A 20,305-nucleotide genomic window follows, 5' to 3' on the forward strand; every position below is an offset into this window, starting at 1 on the left:
AAAAAAAAATGTATTAAAAAAACACTCCCTCACAGCCCTCGTTAACCCTTTTATTGACATTTTTTTTAAAAAGCTGTTCATCGTCGCAATCCACAAAATCTGGCATAGTCCTCCGCATTCACGTATCTAAATTTCGAAGAGAAAAAAACAACAAAAAGTTTAGTAAATTTTTTTGTTTCCACACACCAGCAAAAACGCAAGAAAAACTGACAAAACGCAGGAAAAAGCTGGGACAGTTTTTATGGCATTTTTTTATGATGGACAAAAAACCTCAATGGAATCCGACCTCAAAGCAATAGAACAAAATCCCTACGTCCACTTTTCCTGTGAGGTAAAGAAGGAGTGTACGGTAGAGCGAGAGGGGGGGGGGGCTTTCTATATTTGCACAAGATTTATCAAAAGACATGCACAGCCTTTGTAAATTCTGAGCAAGAGTGTAAATTAGACAGCAGGGTAAAGGGGTAGAACTGTGTCTACAATAGACACATAATGATACATGTCCCCCAAAGTTGATCGTGGCGTCTAAAACGAAAGTAAAATAATCCCGGCAGCTCAGCGGAGCTGATCGGGACTATCGCGACAAAATCACAATATCCCGTTCAGCTTACCGGACAACGGGAGGGACCTCACCTGCCTCTCCGTTGACCGATCGGCGATCTACTGCTCCATAAAAAATTTAAAACACCTCCTTTTTCCCATTTTTTAAATAAAATAATGTAATAAAGAATAAAAATAATCATATGTGGTACCGCCACCTTCGTAAATGTCCGAACTATTAAAATATTAGGTTAGCTAAACCACACGGTCGATAGCGTATACGTAAAAAAATACCAAAGTCAAAAATTGTGTATTTTTTGGTCACTTCATATACCATAAAAATATTAATAAAAAGCTCTTTCAAAACAAAAATGGTACCAATAAAAACTGTTGGTACCAATAAAAACTGTTGTTTTGCAGCAGGTTATATTCTAAAATAAGTGATGTCATTGCAAAGCACAATTGGTGACGCAAAAAATAAGCCCTTATATGTGTCTGTAGGTGCAAAATTTAAAGAGTTATGATTTTTAAAAAGGAAGGAGGAAAATAATTGGGATCCCGCACAGAAATTCTGCAGCAGCAGAGTCCCATTGATTCCAAAGGGATTTTGCTGCACTGTTAACATAGCAGAATACCATAGCCCAGTCCCGGTATAAAACGCTGGTTCATGCCGTGACTCCGCATCATACCGGGTCGGTCCCGGCGGCTAATGAAAGCCGAGACCCTGGGCTAATAGCGTGGACCCTGGGCTAATGATCGGTGCCGCACGCTATTAACCCTTCAAACGCAATGTTCAAAGTTGATTACCGCATCTAAAATGAAAGTGAAGGCTTCCCGGTAGCTCAGTCGGGCTGATTGGGACCATCGTGGTGAAATTGCGATGTCACGATCAGCTAGAACGCGAGCGGAGGTCCCCTTACCTGCCTCTGTCGCATTTGATCGGTGATTGATTGCTCTGAGCCTGAAATCCAGACTTGAGCAATCGACTACCGATAACACTGATCTTTGCCGTGTCAATGCACGCCAATCATCTGTGTAGCAGATCAGTGTGTGCAGTGTAATAGCCACTAGGGGGAGCTATAACACTGCAAAAAAAGTGGGAAAAAAAGTTAATAAAGATCGTTTAACACCTTCCCTAATAAAAGTAAGAATCACCCCCCCCCCCTTTTCCCATTTAAAAAAAACTGTGTAAATAAAAATAAACATATGTGATATATGCGGAAATGTCCGAACTATAAAAATATATTGTTAATTAAACCGCATGATCAATGGCGTACGCGCAAAAAAATTCCAACAGACAAAATAGTGTGTTTTTGGTTACTTTTTATATCATGAAAAAATAAAGAATAAAAAAGCAATCAAAAAGTCCAATCAATATAAATATGGTGCTAATAAAAACTTCAGATCACGGCGCAAAAAATGAGCCCTCATAGCGGCCTGTACGTAGAAAAGTAAAAAAGTTATAGGGGTCAGAAGATGACATTTTTAAAAGTTAAAATTTTCCTGCATGTAGTTATGATTTTTTTGGGAAGTACGACAACATCTAAACTATATAAGTAGGATATCATTTTAATCGTAAGGATCTATAGAATATACAGAAGGTGTCATTTATACAGAAAAATGCACTGCGTACAAACGGAAGCGCCCAAAATTTACAAAATTGCATTTTTTTTCTTCAATTTTGTTGCAAAATGAATTTTTTTTTCTGCTTCGCAGTGGATATTTTGGTAAAGTGACTAATGTCACTGCAAAGTAGAATTGGTGGTGCAAAAAATAAGCCATAATATGGAATTTTAGGTGCAAAATAAAATTGAAAGCGTTATGATTTTTAGAAGGTGATGAGGAAAAAATGAAAATGCAAAAACGGAAAAACCCTGCGTCCTTAAGGGGTTAAATCCTGGTGACCGCAGAAAGAATGGACATACCTATTCTTTCCATGGACTCCGCACAGAAATGCATTGCGGACTATGGAATGGCGCATTCATGATTGGTCCTAGCGCCGGCTTGTTCTGCTGGCACTCCGCTGTCTGTGGCAAGGTCCACACAGAGATTTGCAGTGTGGACATCGCCCTGTGAACAAAGCCTTACTGAGCTTCTCCTTTCTTCTGAGACCATATTCACATGGCGTAAAATGTGCAGAATATTTGCCTGGAAAACATGAATGGAAATGGGACAGCTCGGAAATGCACTGTCTTATAGACGGAAATGCGTTTCCGAGTGAAATCCGCAAAATGAATAGATATGTCTATTCCTTCTTTGGGCACCAGAATTTCCGCGGCAGATGTTTCTGTGTGCGCAGCGCAGTAGGATGCCATTGAAATCAATGGGAATCTGCTACAGCGGAATGTCCATGCTGAATATTTTGGCAGAATTCCGCACAGATATTGCGCAGTGTGAACATACCCTAAGCAGGTGATGTGCCAATTTTGTCACTGCTCAATTCATATGGGGCCTGGCTTCATCTTTGGGCTGGCCTATCAGTCCTAAGGGTCCCCGAGTCACTCTTATTTTTTGTTTGCTTGTGTGTTTTCACAATTGCACATAAAGGTGCGGAATGAATGAGTATTTTAATACAACTTGATTAAATGTTACTTATTAGTGGAGCTAATGTTTCTGTGATACTCTTTCAGCAGGCTCTATGATTTATCCCTATATCACTACAACACATATTCAGAGAGATGATCAAAGAAGAAATCAATAACTGCACTTACCCAGGTTTCCATTTCAATCTTCCTTTACTTAGCCATGAAGACAAGGAGAAATGTGCAGCAGGCATGACCTCTAGCGGGCACAGCTGTTTCACACTTGCTTGTTCACATTTGGACCAAACTTACTGTACACTGTCTGGTCAATTGCTCTGTAAAATAATAGAACTTGTATACTAAAGCTAGGTTCATAGTCGCATTGTTTTTTTTTTTTTAGTTAATCTGCTCCGTAATTGGAAAAGAAGAATTAAATGAAGCTGGTGGGTTCGCTGGACACCAAAGGTGTTAGACGAACCCCATTGACTTAAATGGGGAACGGCAGCTATTTCTTATCAACTAATTTTATATCAAATATTACCTTTGATCAATGTTTTCCAATCAGGACTCCTCCAGCTGTTACAAAACTACAACTCCCAGCATGCCCGGACAGCCTTTGGCTGTCCGGCATGCTGGGAGTTGTAGTTTTGCAACAGCTGGAGGCACCTTGGTTGGGAAACACTGCCTAAGATGCATTATAAGAAGGATAGAAACAATTGTATCCTTGAATCCCTGAAATATATTACAATCTGTACAGGATGCTTTCTTATTATATTACCGTTCGAGATGTATTAGTTTTGCACACAAACAATTCCTTATTTCCACCACTAGGTGTCGACCTACACAGCAGCGATGCTTACTCTACCAAGCCCAGGAACTGAGTGTCGCTAGGCATGCTGGGATAACATTCTCTGTAGCCACATGGTTTACTCGTGTAGGGCTCAGGGGGACGTGGAGGGAGCTGAGTGTACAGCGGAGAGTGTAGGTAAGAAACCCAGGAACCTGTATATACTATACAGCACAGGAACCTGTATATATACACTTAGTATACTCTACAGCCTGCAGTCACCTGTATATATACACCCAGTATACTGTACAACCCAGGAACCTGTATATACACACCCAGTATACTCTACAGCCTGCAGTCACCTGTATATATACACCCAGTATACTGTACAACCCAGAAACCTGTATATATACACCCAGTATACTCTACAGCCTGCAGTCACCTGTATATATACACCCAGTATACTCTACAGCCTGCAGTCACATGTATATATACACCCAGTATACTGTACAGCCTGCAGTCACCTGTATATATACACCAGTATACTGTACAGCCTGCAGTCACCTGTATATATACACCAGTATACTGTACAGCCTGCAGTCACCTGTATATATACACCCAGTATACTGTACAACCCAGGAACCTGTATATATACACCCAGTATACTGTACAACCCAGGAACCTGTATATATACACCCAGTATACTGTACAGCCTGCAGTCACCTGTGTATATACACCCAGTATACTGTACAACCCAGGAACCTGTATATATACACCCAGTATACTGTACAACCCAGGAACCTGTATATATACACCCAGTATACTGTACAGCCTGCAGTCACCTGTGTATATACACCCAGTATACTGTACAGCCTGCAGTCACCTGTATATATACACCCAGTATACTGTACAACCCAGGAACCTGTATATATACACCCAGTATACTGTACAACCCAGGAACCTGTATATATACACCCAGTATACTGTACAGCCTGCAGTCACCTGTGTATATACACCCAGTATACTGTACAGCCTGCAGTCACCTGTATATATACACCCAGTATACTGTACAGCCTGCAGTCACCTGTATATATACACCAGTATACTGTACAGCCTGCAGTCACCTGTATATATACACCAGTATACTGTACAACCCAGGAACCTGTATATATACACCCAGTATACTGTACAACCCAGGAACCTGTATATATACACCCAGTATACTGTACAGCCTGCAGTCACCTGTATATATACACCCAGTATACTGTACAGCCTGCAGTCACCTGTATATATACACCAGTATACTGTACAACCCAGGAACCTGTATATATACACCCAGTATACTGTACAACCCAGGAACCTGTATATATACACCCAGTATACTGTACAGCCTGCAGTCACCTGTATATATACACCCAGTATACTGTACAACCCAGGAACCTGTATATATACACCCAGTATACTGTACAGCCTGCAGTCACATGTATATATAGACCCAGTATACTCTACAGCCTGCAGTCACCTGTATATATACACCCAGTATACTGTACAGCCTGCAGTCACCTGTATATATACACCCAGTATACTGTACAACCCAGGAACCTGTATATATACACCCAGTATACTGTACAACCCAGGAACCTGTATATATACACCCAGTATACTGTACAGCCTGCAGTCACCTGTATATATACACCCAGTATACTGTACAACCCAGGAACCTGTATATATACACCCAGTATACTGTACAGCCTGCAGTCACATGTATATATAGACCCAGTATACTCTACAGCCTGCAGTCACCTGTATATATACACCCAGTATACTGTACAGCCTGCAGTCACCTGTATATATACACCCAGTATACTGTACAGCCTGCAGTCACCTGTATATATACACCCAGTATACTGTACAGCCTGCAGTCACCTGTATATATACACCCAGTATACTGTACAGCCTGCAGTCACCTGTATATATACACCCAGTATACTGTACAGCCTGCAGTCACCTGTATATATACACCAGTATACTGTACAGCCTGCAGTCACCTCCTGTATATATACAACCAGTATACTGTACAGCCTGCAGTCACCTGTATATATACACCCAGTATACTGTACAGCCTGCAGTCACCTGTATATATACACCCAGTATACTGTACAGCCTGCAGTCACCTGTATATATACACCCAGTATACTGTACAGCCTGCAGTCACCTGTATATATACACCCAGTATACTGTACAGCCTGCAGTCACCTGTATATATACACCCAGTATACTGTACAGCCTGCAGTCACCTGTATATATACACCCAGTATACTGTACGGCCTGCAGTCACCTGTATATATACACCCAGTATACTGTACGGCCTGCAGTCACCTGTTTATATACACCCAGTATACTGTACGGCCTGCAGTCACCTGTATATATACACCCAGTATACTGTACGGCCTGCAGTCACCTGTATATATACACCCAGTATACTGTACGGCCTGCAGTCACCTGTATATATACACCCAGTATACTGTACGGCCTGCAGTCACCTGTATATATACACCCAGTATACTGTACGGCCTGCAGTCACCTGTATATATACACCCAGTATACTGTACGGCCTGCAGTCACCTGTATATATACACCCAGTATACTGTACGGCCTGCAGTCACCTGTATATATACACCCAGTATACTGTACAGCCTGCAGTCACCTGTATATATACACCCAGTATACTGTACAGCCTGCAGTCACCTGTATATATACACCAGTATACTGTACAGCCTGCAGTCACCTGTATATATACACCAGTATACTGTACAGCCTGCAGTCACCTGTATATATACACCCAGTATACTGGACAGCCTGCAGTCACCTGTGTATATACACCCAGTATACTGTACAGCCTGCAGTGACCTGTATATATACACCCAGTATACTGTACAGCCTGCAGTCCCCTGTATATATACACCCAGTATACTGTACAGCCTGCAGTCACCTGTATAGATACACCCAGTATACTGTACAGCCTGCAGTCACCTGTATATATACACCCAGTATACTGTACAGCCTGCAGTCACCTGTATATATACACCCAGTATACTGTACAGCCTGCAGTCACCTGTATATATACACCCAGTATACTGTACAGCCTGCAGTCACCTGTATATATACACCAGTATACTGTACAGCCTGCAGTCACCTGTATATATACACCCAGTATACTGTACAGCCTGCAGTCACCTGTATATATACACCAGTATACTGTACAGCCTGCAGTCACCTGTATATATACACCCAGTGTACTGTACAGCCTGCAGTCACCTGTATATATACACCCAGTGTACTGTACAGCCTGCAGTCACCTGTATATATACACCCAGTGTACTGTACAGCCTGCAGTCACCTGTGTATATACACCCAGTGTACTGTACAGCCTGCAGTCACCTGTGTATATACACCCAGTATACTGTACAGCCTGCAGTCACCTGTGTATAGATACCCAGTATACTGTACAGCCTGCAGTCACCTGTATATAGACACCCAGTATACTGTACAGCCTGATGTCACCTGTATATATACAACCAGTATACTGTACAGCCTGCAGTCACCTGTATATATACACCCAGTATACTGTACAGCCTGCAGTCACCTGTATATATACACCCAGTATACTGTACAGCCTGCAGTCACCTGTATATATACACCAGTATACTGTACAGCCTGCAGTCACCTGTATATATACACCCAGTATACTGTACAGCCTGCAGTCACCTGTATCTATACACCCAGTATACTGTACAGCCTGCAGTCACCTGTATATATACACCCAGTATACAGTATAGCCGGCAGTCACCTGTATATATACACCCAGTATACTGTACGGCCTGCAGTCACCTGTATATATACACACAGTATACTGTACGGCCTGCAGTCACCTGTATATATACACCCAGTATACTGTACGGCCTGCAGTCACCTGTATATATACACCCAGTATACTGTGCAGCCTGCAGTCACCTGTATATATACACCCAGTATACTGTGCAGCCTGCAGTCACCTGTATATATACACCCAGTATACTGTACAGCCTGCAGTCACCTGTATATATACACCCAGTATACTGTACAACCCAGGAACCTGTATATCTACACCCAGTATGCTGTACAACCCAGGAACATGTATATATACACCCAGTATACTGTACAGCCTGCAGTCACCTGTATATATACACCCAGGATATTGTACAGCCTGCAGTCACCTGTATATATACACCCAGTATACTGTACAGCCTGCAGTCACCTGTATATATACACCCAGTATACTGTACAGCCTGCAGTCACCTGTATATATACACCAGTATACTGTACAGCCTGCAGTCACCTGTATATATACACCCAGTATACTGTGCAGCCTGCAGTCACCTGTATATATACACCCAGGATATTGTACAGCCTGCAGTCACCTGTATATATACACCCAGTATACTGTACAGCCTGCAGTCACCTGTATATATACACCAGTATACTGTACAACCCAGGAACCTGTATATATACACCCAGGATATTGTACAGCCTGCAGTCACCTGTATATATACACCCAGGATATTGTACAGCCTGCAGTCACCTGTATATATACACCCAGTATACTGTACAGCCTGCAGTCACCTGTATATATACACCCAGTATACTGTACAGCCTGCAGTCACCTGTATATATACACCCAGTATACTGTACAGCCTGCAGTCACCTGTATATATACACCAGTATACTGTACAGCCTGCAGTCACCTGTATATATACACCCAGTATACTGTACAGCCTGCAGTCACCTGTATATATACACCCAGGATATTGTACAGCCTGCAGTCACCTGTATATATAAACCCAGTATACTGTACAGCCTGCAGTCACCTGTATATATACACCCAGTATACTGTACAACCCAGGAACCTGTATATATACAACCAGTATACTGTACAGCCTGCAGTCACCTGTATATATACACCCAGTATACTGTACAGCCTGCAGTCACCTGTATATATACACCAGTATACAGTATAGCCTGCAGTCACCTGTATATATACACCCAGTATACTGTACAGCCTGCAGTCACCTGTATATATACACCCGTATACTGTACAGCCTGCAGTCACCTGTATATACACCCGTATACTGTACAGCCTGCGGTTACTTGTATGTATACACAATTTTCAACCTTTTGTTTTTTTATCTCCTGCAGAGAATGCCACGAAGGGCCAGACAAGCAGAAACTGAAGATGACGCCCCTACCCCTAACAAGTTACCCCATCCCAACACACCACCCCTGGACTTCTCCTCACCGCAGAGCCTTTTTGAAAGCTTTATCACACCAGTGACAAGGGAGGAATTCTTCAGCTCTTACTGGGAGAAGAAGCCTTTGCTCATCCAGCGCAGTGATCCCGACATAAAGAGTTCCTATCAGTCTCTGTTCCCCATGACAGACTTGAAACTGGCATGTGGAAAAGGCATACGCTATGGGCGAGATGTGAACTTGTGCAAATGCAAAAATGGGAAAAAAGTCCTGTTACCAAGACGTGGGAAAGCCACTTACCTGGAGATATTAAAAGACTTCAGGAGTTCCAGGGCCACCATACAGTTCCATCAGCCTCAGAGGTTTAATGTAAGAGAAATAATGTAACCATAATGAGCAGTGGTCTCCAAGCTGTAGACCTGCGAAGGTTGTAAAACTACAATTCCCAGCATGAGAGTATGCTGGGAGTTGTAGTTTTGCAACATTCGCAGGTCCACAGTTTGGAGACCACTGATGTAGAGTATATCCACAGATAAAGTAAACCTGAATGAAAAATCTCATGCTGCTGCTTATTACTTTCTTACCCTACAGGACAACCTATGGCAGATCATGGAGAAACTGGAGTGTTTCTTTGGTGCACTAGTCGGGTGCAATGTATACATCACGCCGTCCGGCTCCCAGGGCCTGCCCCCACACCACGATGATGTTGAGGTAACAGAGTGTGCAATGTGGCATGTGGCAGCCTCGGAGAGTGCGCAATATGGCATGTATTACAGATTTGTCCACTTAGAGAAGTTGGGTTTTCGTCCATTTGGGAATAATAGTAGTCCCATTTATGCACAGCTCCACCTATTGTAGATGAAGAAAGATTGTCCTCACCATAGTAGTTTCAAACTTAACTTTTATTTCTATCAAAAACAATATGTGTGAGTAACAAAAATAGGAGTGAGCTTTAAAGGGTACCTTTCATCAAAAAAAAATTTGATATATGCTGAATAACTTTCCAATAGCATGTATATGCTGAGCTTGTCTGTGTCCCGGTTGCAGTCTGAGATTTAGAACTTGTGCATGAGTCTGAAATCTATAAAAAAAAATAAAAATAAAATAAAAAGGCTTGTGGCCAGGACTGGTAGTGGAAAATTAAATAGAAACAACCATATTTTTTTTATAACATGCTATTGGAAAGTTATTGTGCATACATTAATCTATAATATATCAAAAGTTTTTTTGATTAAAGGTACCCTTTAAAAGCCCAGCATATAACCACCAATTTTATCACACGTTGATTGTTGCTTGAATAGCATACACCTTTATAAATTGCTTCCTGGGCATACCTGCAGCGCATGCCCAGGTTATAGGTGGTTATGCTGACTTAAAAACTACAAGAAAGCACCCCTTAACATGTAGTTTTTAAGTTAGCATAACCACCTATAACCTGGGCATACACTGCAGGTATGCCCAGGAAGCAATTTATAAAGGTGTATGCTATTCAAGCAACAATCAAAATGTGATAAAATTGGTGGTTATATGCTTTTTTTCATTTTTAAAAAGACCTATGAAAAATGAAAGAGTGATCTGATTGGTTGCTATTTTTGATAAATCAGCTATTGTTACCAGAAATCCACTACAAAGCCTCTAAGGGTATGTTTACACTGAGAAATAAACAAAGAATTTACTTGCGTAATTCCGCGCCAGTTATCAGCTCCGATTCCATTGATTGTAATGGTCTTTCCTGCCGTTCTGTTCACACTGAGGAATCTCAGCAGATACAATTCCAATGTGAAATCATATTCGACTAGAAGATTGAACATGTTAATTCTTCTGGCGGAATCTGTGTGTGAAAGCCCATTGAAGTCAATGAGACTTTATTTTTTTTTCTGACAAAATTAGTCGGAGCAGAATTGACACAGAAATTTCACGTAGATCAAACTCCAAAGTGGCAAACTCTGCGTTTTGTACCAGGCAGAAGATGGCAGATGGAATTTCCTGACCTATCTGATTCCTTGTCAATTACTCAGTGTGAACATACCCTAAGGCTCTGTATGTGCAGCATTCTATTTTTCTGTAGTTGCTTCATATAGTGGCAATGCCAGCCAAAGTTTGCCATCACAAAAAAAGGTCTATGTACCACATGGTATGTGTTTTTTTAGGGGTGGCCATCTGTATAATAAATCCAGTCTGCTGTGCTTTCCTATACAGTTGAAAAAATGTATTGCCAGCACGCATTTGGGTGGCATATACCTTAAATGGGCACTGTCAGATTCAAAAACTTTTTATATGTTGTACATCTTGAAAAAACATTAACCTTCCTAATATACTTCATAAGAAAATATTATTTTCTTCTTATAAAATCATGGCATTATTCAAGCTAAAGCACAGGCATGGACAAAGACCATGGGCTAGCACTCCTCTGCCTAATAGGACAGGAGAGATCACAGAGGAGTCCTATCAGATAGCAGAGAGCACAGAGGAGTCCTATCAGATAGCAGAGAGCACAGAGGAGTCCTATCAGACAGGAGAGAGCACAGAGAAGTACTATCAGATAGCAGAGAGCACAGAGGAGTACTATCAGATAGCAGAGAGCACAGAGGAGTCCTATCAGACAGCAGAGAGCACAGAGGAGTCCTATCAGACAGCAGAGAGCACAGAGGAGTCCTATCAGACAGGAGAGGGCACAGAGGAGTCCTATCAGACAGGAGAGAGCACAGAGGAGTCCTATCGGACAGGAGAGAGCACAGAGGAGTCCTATCGGACAGGAGAGAGCACAGAGGAGTCCTATCGGACAGGAGAGAGCACAGAGGAGTCCTATCGGACAGGAGAGAGCACAGAGGAGTCCTATCGGACAGGAGAGAGCACAGAGGAGTCCTATCGGACAGGAGAGAGCACAGAGGAGTCCTATCGGACAGGAGAGAGCACAGAGGAGTCCTATCGGACAGGAGAGAGCACAGAGGAGTCCTATCGGACAGGAGAGAGCACAGAGGAGTCCTATCGGACAGGAGAGAGCACAGAGGAGTCCTATCGGACAGGAGAGAGCACAGAGGAGTCCTATCGGACAGGAGAGAGCACAGAGGAGTCCTATCGGACAGGAGAGAGCACAGAGGAGTCCTATCGGACAGGAGAGAGCACAGAGGAGTCCTATCGGACAGGAGAGAGCACAGAGGAGTCCTATCGGACAGGAGAGAGCACAGAGGAGTCCTATCGGACAGGAGAGAGCACAGAGGAGTCCTATAGGACAGGAGAGAGCACAGAGGAGTCCTATCGGACAGGAGAGAGCACAGAGGAGTCCTATCGGACAGGAGAGAGCACAGAGGAGTCCTATCGGACAGGAGAGGGCACAGAGGAGTCCTATCGGACAGGAGAGGGCACAGAGGAGTCCTATCGGACAGGAGAGGGCACAGAGGAGTCCTATCGGACAGGAGAGGGCACAGAGGAGTCCTATCGGACAGGAGAGGGCACAGAGGAGTCCTATCGGACAGGAGAGGGCACAGAGGAGTCCTATCGGACAGGAGAGGGCACAGAGGAGTCCTATCGGACAGGAGAGAGCACAGAGGAGTGTTAGCCCACCCTCACTTACTGTACTTTGTCCACGCTTGTGCTTCAGCTTGGACAAAGCCATGATTTTATAAGCCATGATTTCTATAAAAAGGAAAAAAAATTCTTATGAAGTATATTAGAAAGGTTAATGTTTTGCCAAGATGTACAACATATATCAAGCTACAAAATACTGTATAAATGTGCCCCAAATACAGGCTGAGGTTAGGTTCACACGGCTGTTTGCATCCGACCCGTTAAAGGGGTACTACCGTGGAAAACTTTTTTTTTTTTTTTTTAAATCAACTGGTGCCAGAAAGTTAAACAGATTTGTAAATCACTTCTATTAAAAAATCTTAATCCTCCCATTACTTTTTAGGGGCTGTATTCTAAAGAGAAATCCAAAAAAGAAATGCATTTCCTGTGATGTCCTGACCACAGTGCTCTCTGCTGACCTCTGCTGTCCATTTTAGGAACTGAAGAAAATCCCCATAGCAAACATATGCTTCTCTGCACAGTTCCTAAAATGGACAGCAGAGGTTAGCAGAGAGCACTGTGGTCAGGACATCACAGGAAATGCATTTCTTTTTGGATTTCTCTTTAGTATACAGCCCCTAAAAAGTACTGGAAGGATTAAGATTTTTTAATTGAAGTAATTTACAAATCTGTTAAACTTTCTGGCACCAGTTGATTAAAAAAAAAAAAAGTTTTCCACGGTAGTACCCCTTTAAGGGTCAGATCGGCTCTTATTTTTATTTTTTTACAATCGGACCCTAAAATGGTCCGGATGCAAACGGGCTGGCTACAGTAATTTTGCAGGATATTGCTTGCACTATTTTTTTCTCCGCTAAACTCCCGTCCTTCTGGCTGAAATGCTGACGGAATTCCGAATAGTGGAGTCTGACGGCAATGTGAACGAGACCTAAGTCAAAAATAGTCAAACTGTGGGGGAACACACCTGATTAAATCTAAGGAGTGCGATGTCCGCAAATAGTGAGGGTTAATTACAAAAAGCTTACCACACGGACGCCAGCTTCCTGCTCCGAAACGGAGACCACTTCTGGATTGCTGACGTCAAATCTATGCCCATGAATTTGATGGTAGAGGTGTCGCCCCCGTGTGCCTGGTTAACATGTCGTGCTAGGGACTTTTCATGGTCATTGGAAATGTCCCCAATATGCTCCTATATGCGTCGTCTGAACTCGCGTTTTGTCTTGCCCACATATTCAAGGCCACAAACATGTGACCTTGTAGACAACTTCTCTAGACCAACAGTTTATGAAGTCAAAGAGTCTGAAGCTTCTAGACGTAGCGTTACTGACTGAGGACTTTCCTGTCTGACGCCTTTCTCACACAGCTGTGTATTGCCTAAAGATGTTAATGGGAGTTGACTAAGGACTGTCCTGTCTGACACCACCCCATGCCCCCTCCCATAGACTTCCATTGAGGGGGCTACTTGATTTCATAAGGGGCTTCACGACCCCTGCAGCCCGAACCCAGTGTTCAGAACAAAATGTTTTCTGAATGTTGGGGCAGTGGAGTACCCCTTTAATGGGGTGTATTCCCTCTCGGTTTTTCTAAGATGTACAACATATGAAAAGTTTTTGAATCTGGCAGTGCCCATTTAAGCTCAGGGACCCGATACAGTGTGTACAGAGGCTTACATGAATATATTTTGCCTCAAACGTTTTCTTTTACACAGAAAATCCACAGCACTCCCTCAAGTCTGTGAGTCCCCCCCCCCCCCCCCCCCAGAATAAGAATAGGATTTTGCCAAAAAATGTGTGGATTGTTTTGTATGTGTAATATATTTCCTCTTTCTCTGTGGTTATTGTAGTTTGCAGTAGATGGCAGTGTAATACAGCAATACTTACCATCTTTCCTGCAGTCATCTGAAAGAGCTTCTTCACTTGGATGCAAATGCCACATCCCTGATCTTTCTCTTTTGTTACAAATATATTGAGAGAGGATTTTATCAATGCTTACACCATTAAAAAGTTACACATTTTTGCTCCAAAACATGGGCTTTTTTTCTTATCAGATACAAAAACTTTTTATATGTTGTAAAGCATTCAAAACCAATAGGTTTTACAGTTGATTTCATTACAAAATTTTCAGTATTTCATACTGAAAAAGCCAGTCAAACAACTGCCCCCTGCCTGCTTGGACACATACTAGTCCTGCTCTGTCCATGCGTCATCACCTATGTCATGGACACACTTCCTTGATTGACAGCTGTGAGCGCAGGGCTCACAACTGGAGGAAAAATCCTCCCACTGTCAGCTTGTGTCCCGATACTGTCAAGGAGGACAAGCTGGGAGTTGTAGTTTTGCTAATGCAAGGGGAGATGTGAGCAGACAGCAAACTGAGGGAGGGGGCGGAGACCTGTACAGGAAGGCCACGCCCCCTCCCTTTGAGAGGAATTCAGACTAGTGAGCTAAATTCCCTCTTTAGTATCTATCTCTGGGAAAGCTGGGTGCGGACCAATAGGTCATTACTTACCCATAGCTTTTATAGACCCCTGACTGGCAGATCTCTAGTAATACACTTTTTTGCCTACCTTTAGTATTTACATACCTTGGTTCATTTTACCTTGGTCCAGGATAAAGTTACCACATTATTTCTACTGCATTGTTCGTACAAAAGAATCCTACAAAACAATGGGGAAATTACACATAAAAATGTGTAATTCTTTTACCATAATAATTGCAAGGTGTGTTGTTTCAAACATCCTCAAACATTTATGGCCTAAATTCCCAATAGATGCCATTTCCACCTATTAGACCCGCATCTCTATAGAAAGAGTGGCCTCAAAATGGCCGGGGCTTCTGAAAATAGCTGAGAGGCTTTCTCACACAGCCTGTGTATTGCTTATAGATGTTAATGGGAGCTACATAAACACCGGACCGGTTGTTAATGTGTTCATCAATAGGAAGCTCTGTACGTCTAACTGCATCTTTGGAGCGCTCTTTACTTGTAGAAGGTTGTGCGGTCAGTCATAGTGACAGGACACTGTTACCTTATAGTGATGGTTAATAATAAGAACTGTCTTGCAGGTTTTTATCCTTCAGGTAGAGGGAGAGAAGCACTGGCGTCTGTACGAGCCCACCATCCAACTAGCTAGGGGATATGATGTGACCCCGGCAGACAGGGTCACTACTCCCACTCATGACATCCTATTAAAGGTAACATTTCTCTCCAATTTTAGAGGAGCACAAGAATAAGGTGTTTATACTCCAGGCAGTGTGTTTCTTTTTGTCATAGGAAGGTGACATGCTGTACTTTCCCAGAGGAACGGTTCATCAAGCTGACACACCGGCAGACTCGCCGCACTCCACGCACGTGACCATCAGCACCTACCAGAACACGTAAGGGACCTCAACGTTCAGTTTGTGTTTTCTTAGCTTTTTGCTGTTATCAACTTAAAGGGGTACTCCGCCCCTAGACATCCTATCCCCTATCCAAATGATAGAGGATAAGATGTCTGATTGCGGGGGTCCCGCTGCTGGGAACCCCTGCGATCACTCCGGCAGCACTTCCTGTCAGCTTTGCTCCGTGCCTGATGACTGGCGATGCAGGGGCCAGAGTATTGTAAAGTCACGGCCCTGCACCCTCGTGACATTGCGCCCCGCCCCCTCAATGCAAGTCTATAGGAGGGGGACCTGACGCCCGCCACGCCGCCTCCTATAGACTTGCATTGAGAGGACAGGGTGTGACATCACAAGGGGCGGGTCCGTGACGTCACGATCCTGCGGCCCCGGCATTGCCAGTCATCAGGCACGGAGCAAAGCTGACAGGGGTGCTGCAGGAGAGATTGCAGGGGTTCCCAGCGGTGGGACCCCTGCGATTAGATATCTTATCCCCTATCCTTTGTATAGGGGATAAGATGTCTAGGGGCGGGGTACCCATTTAAATAGGTTATTCCAAGTTTCAAAGTTATACCCTACCCACAGGATAGGGGATAACTATCAAACAAATAGAGCAGTAGCATACATGGCCAGCCCTCCATTCATTCTTTATGTGGCTTCTGAATATTGCTGAGTTCCTAGAGCCCCCACCAATCAACTAGTTATATTTTTTGAATAGGGGATAGCTTTGGATCTTGTGATAACCCTTTAAAAAGGGTCAGACAGTGTTATTTTATTCACACTGTATATAATACACATCAATGAACAGTCTCCATGACTGCGCTGGCAGCTCGAAAGCAAAAGGAGGTCTCTTACCTCCATCTTCTTTTTTTCAGTTTATCATCTTTGCCATCACCCACCTTGGTCAACTGAACTTTCATGTAAATCATTGTACTATGACTATATGCAGCTGCCCATTCATTGTCCCAGCTGCTGCAGAACCTCTTGTCAGCTTAGTTTTAAAGGGGTAATCCGCCCATACACATCTTATCCTCTATCCAAAGGATAGGGGATAAGATTTCTGATCGCGGGGGTCCCTTCCGGTGGGGACCACCGTGATCTCCCTGCTGCACCCGACGTTTGTTTAGAGCGTTGGGTGCAGCGCCAGAGGCTCATGACGTCGGGTGCAGCGCCGGAGGCTTGTGATGTCACGGCTGCGCCCTGCTCAGGACGTCACAGTCACTCCCCCTTAATGCAAGTCTTTTCTGATGACCAGTTTTTGTTATAAATTCTAGGAGAGTTCCCCGGTTGGTGGCATGTCTCCACTGTGTAGAGTTAGTGCACCCGACAGGATCTCTTCAGTGAGCAAAAGCCAGACGGGCTCCTACATGACCTCCTAAATCATTATGTAGACTACAATAATTCAGGAAAGCGCTAAGAAATTAGACAAAAACCTAGGGAGAATTCCTTTGGCAGCATTATCACGGAAATTCATTCCTGTGCTGCTATATCTCCACATTGTATTAGTTAAAGAGTTGTCTGTTTTTGTTTCTAAAGGGTTTGGGTTGTCCTGGTATCTCCTGATCATTGCTTTTTAGTCCTGTTTTGACACACAGGAAATGGCTGACCATGCCCGCTTACCCCGGCTGAGGCAGGTCACTGTTGCAGGGCAGTTCCTGTGTTTAACGAGCACCTTAAATGTACGGCGCTGCTAAGAAGTACTTAGCGTACAGTGCCGTTCATTTACAGTGCAGCTTTTCTGGATCACCACGTCTCTGGACGCGGTGATCGGAACGGGATGACTGCTGATATCTATCAGCAGTCATCCCGGAATATCGCCCAGGGGGTCCTGAGACCCCCCCCCATGTCGGCGATTGCGGCAAATCGCCGGTCAGTTCAGACCTGCGATTTGTCGCTATTCCGGCTCAATCGAGTCTCTGGTGACCCAGAAGAAAAGGGTGAATGGAGCTGTCAGAGACCGCCCCATTCACCCTTACCCGACAGTAGTGAGGTGGCACGGGTGCCGCCTCACAATCACGTGATTGATCAGTGGGCGGCAATCGGGACGGCGATCTGAGCGCAGATCGGCGCCGGCGGGGGTCTCCTGCCTTGCCCCGGTCTGGTGGGGGATCGGTGGCAGCGACAGGAGCAGCAGGATCGGTCCAGGCGGCAGTGTGCCTCCAGCTGTTGCAAAAATACAACTCCCAGCATGCACTGAGAGACTGTACATGCTGGGAGTTGTAGTTTTGCAACAGCTGGGAGCTCACTGGTTGTGAAACACTGAATTAAGTAACAAAGGCTCAGTGTTTCGCAATCATTGTACCTCCAGCTGTTGCATAACTACAACTCCCAGCATGTATGGTCTGTCAGTACATGCTGGGAGTTGTAGTTTTACAACAGCTGTAGGCTTGCGCCCCCCCCCCCCCCCCCATGTGAATGTACAGGGTACATTCACACGGGCAGGTTTACAGCAAGTTTTCTGCTGCAAGTTTGAGATGCGGCAAATTTTCAGCTGCAGCTCAAACTCCCAGCGAGAAACTCACTGTAAACCCAACCGTGTGAATGTATCCTAAAAACACTACACTACACCTACACAAAAGAAAAAGTAAAACACTACATATACAGGGTACATTCACACAGGCAGGTTTACAGCAAGTTTTCTGCTGCAAGTTTGAGATGCGGCAAATTTTCAGCTGCAGCTCAAACTCCCAGCGAGAAACTCGCTGTAAAGCCAACCATGTGAATGTATCCTAAAAACACTACACTACACCTACACAAATCCCCAATTTAGGCCTCAAATGCGCATGGCGCTCTCTTTCTTTGGAGCCCTGTCATATTTCAAGGAAAAAGTTTAGGGCCACATATGGGGTATCTCCGTACTCGGGAGAAATTGCACTACAAATTTTGGGGGGCTTTTTTTTCCTTTTACCCCTTATGAAAAGGTAAAGTTGGGGTCTACACCAATATGTTAGTGTAAAAAAAAATTAATCTTTACACTAACATGCTGGTGTTGCCCCATACTTTTCATTTTCACAAGCGGTAAAAGGAAAAAAAAAGACCCCCAAAATGTGTAACGCAATTTCTCCTGAATACGGAAATACCCCATATGTGGGTGTAAAATGTTCTGCAGATGCACAACAAGGCTCAGGAGTGCGCTCTGCACCATGTACATTTGAGGTCTAAATTGGTGATTTGCACAGGGGTGGCTGATTTTATAGCGGTTCTGACATAAACGCAAAACAATAAATACCCACATGTGACCACATTTTGGAAACTACACCCCTCACGGAATGTAACAAGAGGTACAGTGAGCCTTAACACTTAAAAATTTTCGTTAAAGTTGGATGTGAAAATGAAAAGAACAATTTTTTTTCACTAAAATGCAGGTGTTACCCTCCATTTTTCATTTTCACAAGGGAAAATAGGAAAAAAGTCCCCCAAAATTTGTAACCCCATTTCTTCTGAGTAAGAACATACCCCATATGTGGATGTAAAGTGCTCTGCGGGCAAACTACAATGCTCAGGAGAGAGGGAGCGCCATTGGGATTTTGGAGAGAGAATGTGTCCAAAATTGAAGGCCATGTGTGTTTACAAAGCCCCCATAGTGCCAGAACAGTGGACCCCCCCCCACATGTGACCCCATTTTGGAAACTACACCCCTCACGTAATGTAATTAGGGGTACAGTGAGCATTTACACCCCACAGGTGTCTGGCAGATTTTTAGAACAGTGGTCTGTGAAAATGAAAAATTCTGTAAGGGGTGTAGTTTCCAAAATGGGGTCACATGTGGGGGGGTCCACAGTTCTGGCACCACGAAGGGCTTTGTAAATGCACATGGCCCCCAACTTCTATTCCAACCAAATTCTCTCACCAAATGCTCAATGGCGCTCCTTCTCTTCTGAGCATTGTAGTTCGCCCGCAGAGCACTTTACATCCACATATGGGGTATTTCCATACTCAGAAGAAATGGGGTTTTCTCCAATTACCCCTTGTGAAAATGAAAAATTTGGGGTAACATTAGCATTTTAGTGAAAAAAATAAAAATTTTCATTTTCCTGTCCAACTTTAGCCGAAATTTGTCAAACACCTGTGGAGTGTTAAGGCTCACTTAACTCCTTGTTACGTTCCTTGAGGGGTTTAGTTTCCAAAATAGTATGCCATGTGTTTTTTTTTTTTTTGTTTTTTGTTTTTTTTGCTGTTTTGGCACCATAGGGGCTTCCTAAATGTGACATGCCCCCCAAAAACCATTTCAGCAAAATTTGCTTTCCAAAAGCCAAATGTGACTCCTCCTCTTC

General features: G+C 43.6%; 1 protein-coding gene across 3 annotated transcripts in view; it reads left to right on the plus strand.

Annotated features, from left to right (window-relative positions):
- Window positions 1-3,930: 3,930 nt before the first annotated feature.
- Window positions 3,931-20,305, plus strand: part of RIOX2 (ribosomal oxygenase 2) — a 36,177-nt gene continuing 19,802 nt past the window's right edge. For 2 of the 3 annotated variants that reach the window (XM_056559314.1, XM_056559316.1), the window contains exons 1-5: window positions 3,931-4,044; window positions 9,082-9,501; window positions 9,724-9,843; window positions 15,720-15,848; window positions 15,928-16,031. In XM_056559314.1, coding sequence (XP_056415289.1) covers window positions 9,085-9,501; window positions 9,724-9,843; window positions 15,720-15,848; window positions 15,928-16,031 — 770 coding nt within the window. In that variant the 5' untranslated portion in view covers window positions 3,931-4,044; window positions 9,082-9,084. The remainder of the gene's footprint in view (window positions 4,045-9,081; window positions 9,502-9,723; window positions 9,844-15,719; window positions 15,849-15,927; window positions 16,032-20,305) is intronic. The other variant, XM_056559315.1, reaches the window with a different exon arrangement.

Source organism: Hyla sarda, chromosome 2, assembly GCF_029499605.1.
Source record: "Hyla sarda isolate aHylSar1 chromosome 2, aHylSar1.hap1, whole genome shotgun sequence".
Lineage (NCBI taxonomy): Eukaryota > Metazoa > Chordata > Amphibia > Anura > Hylidae > Hyla > Hyla sarda.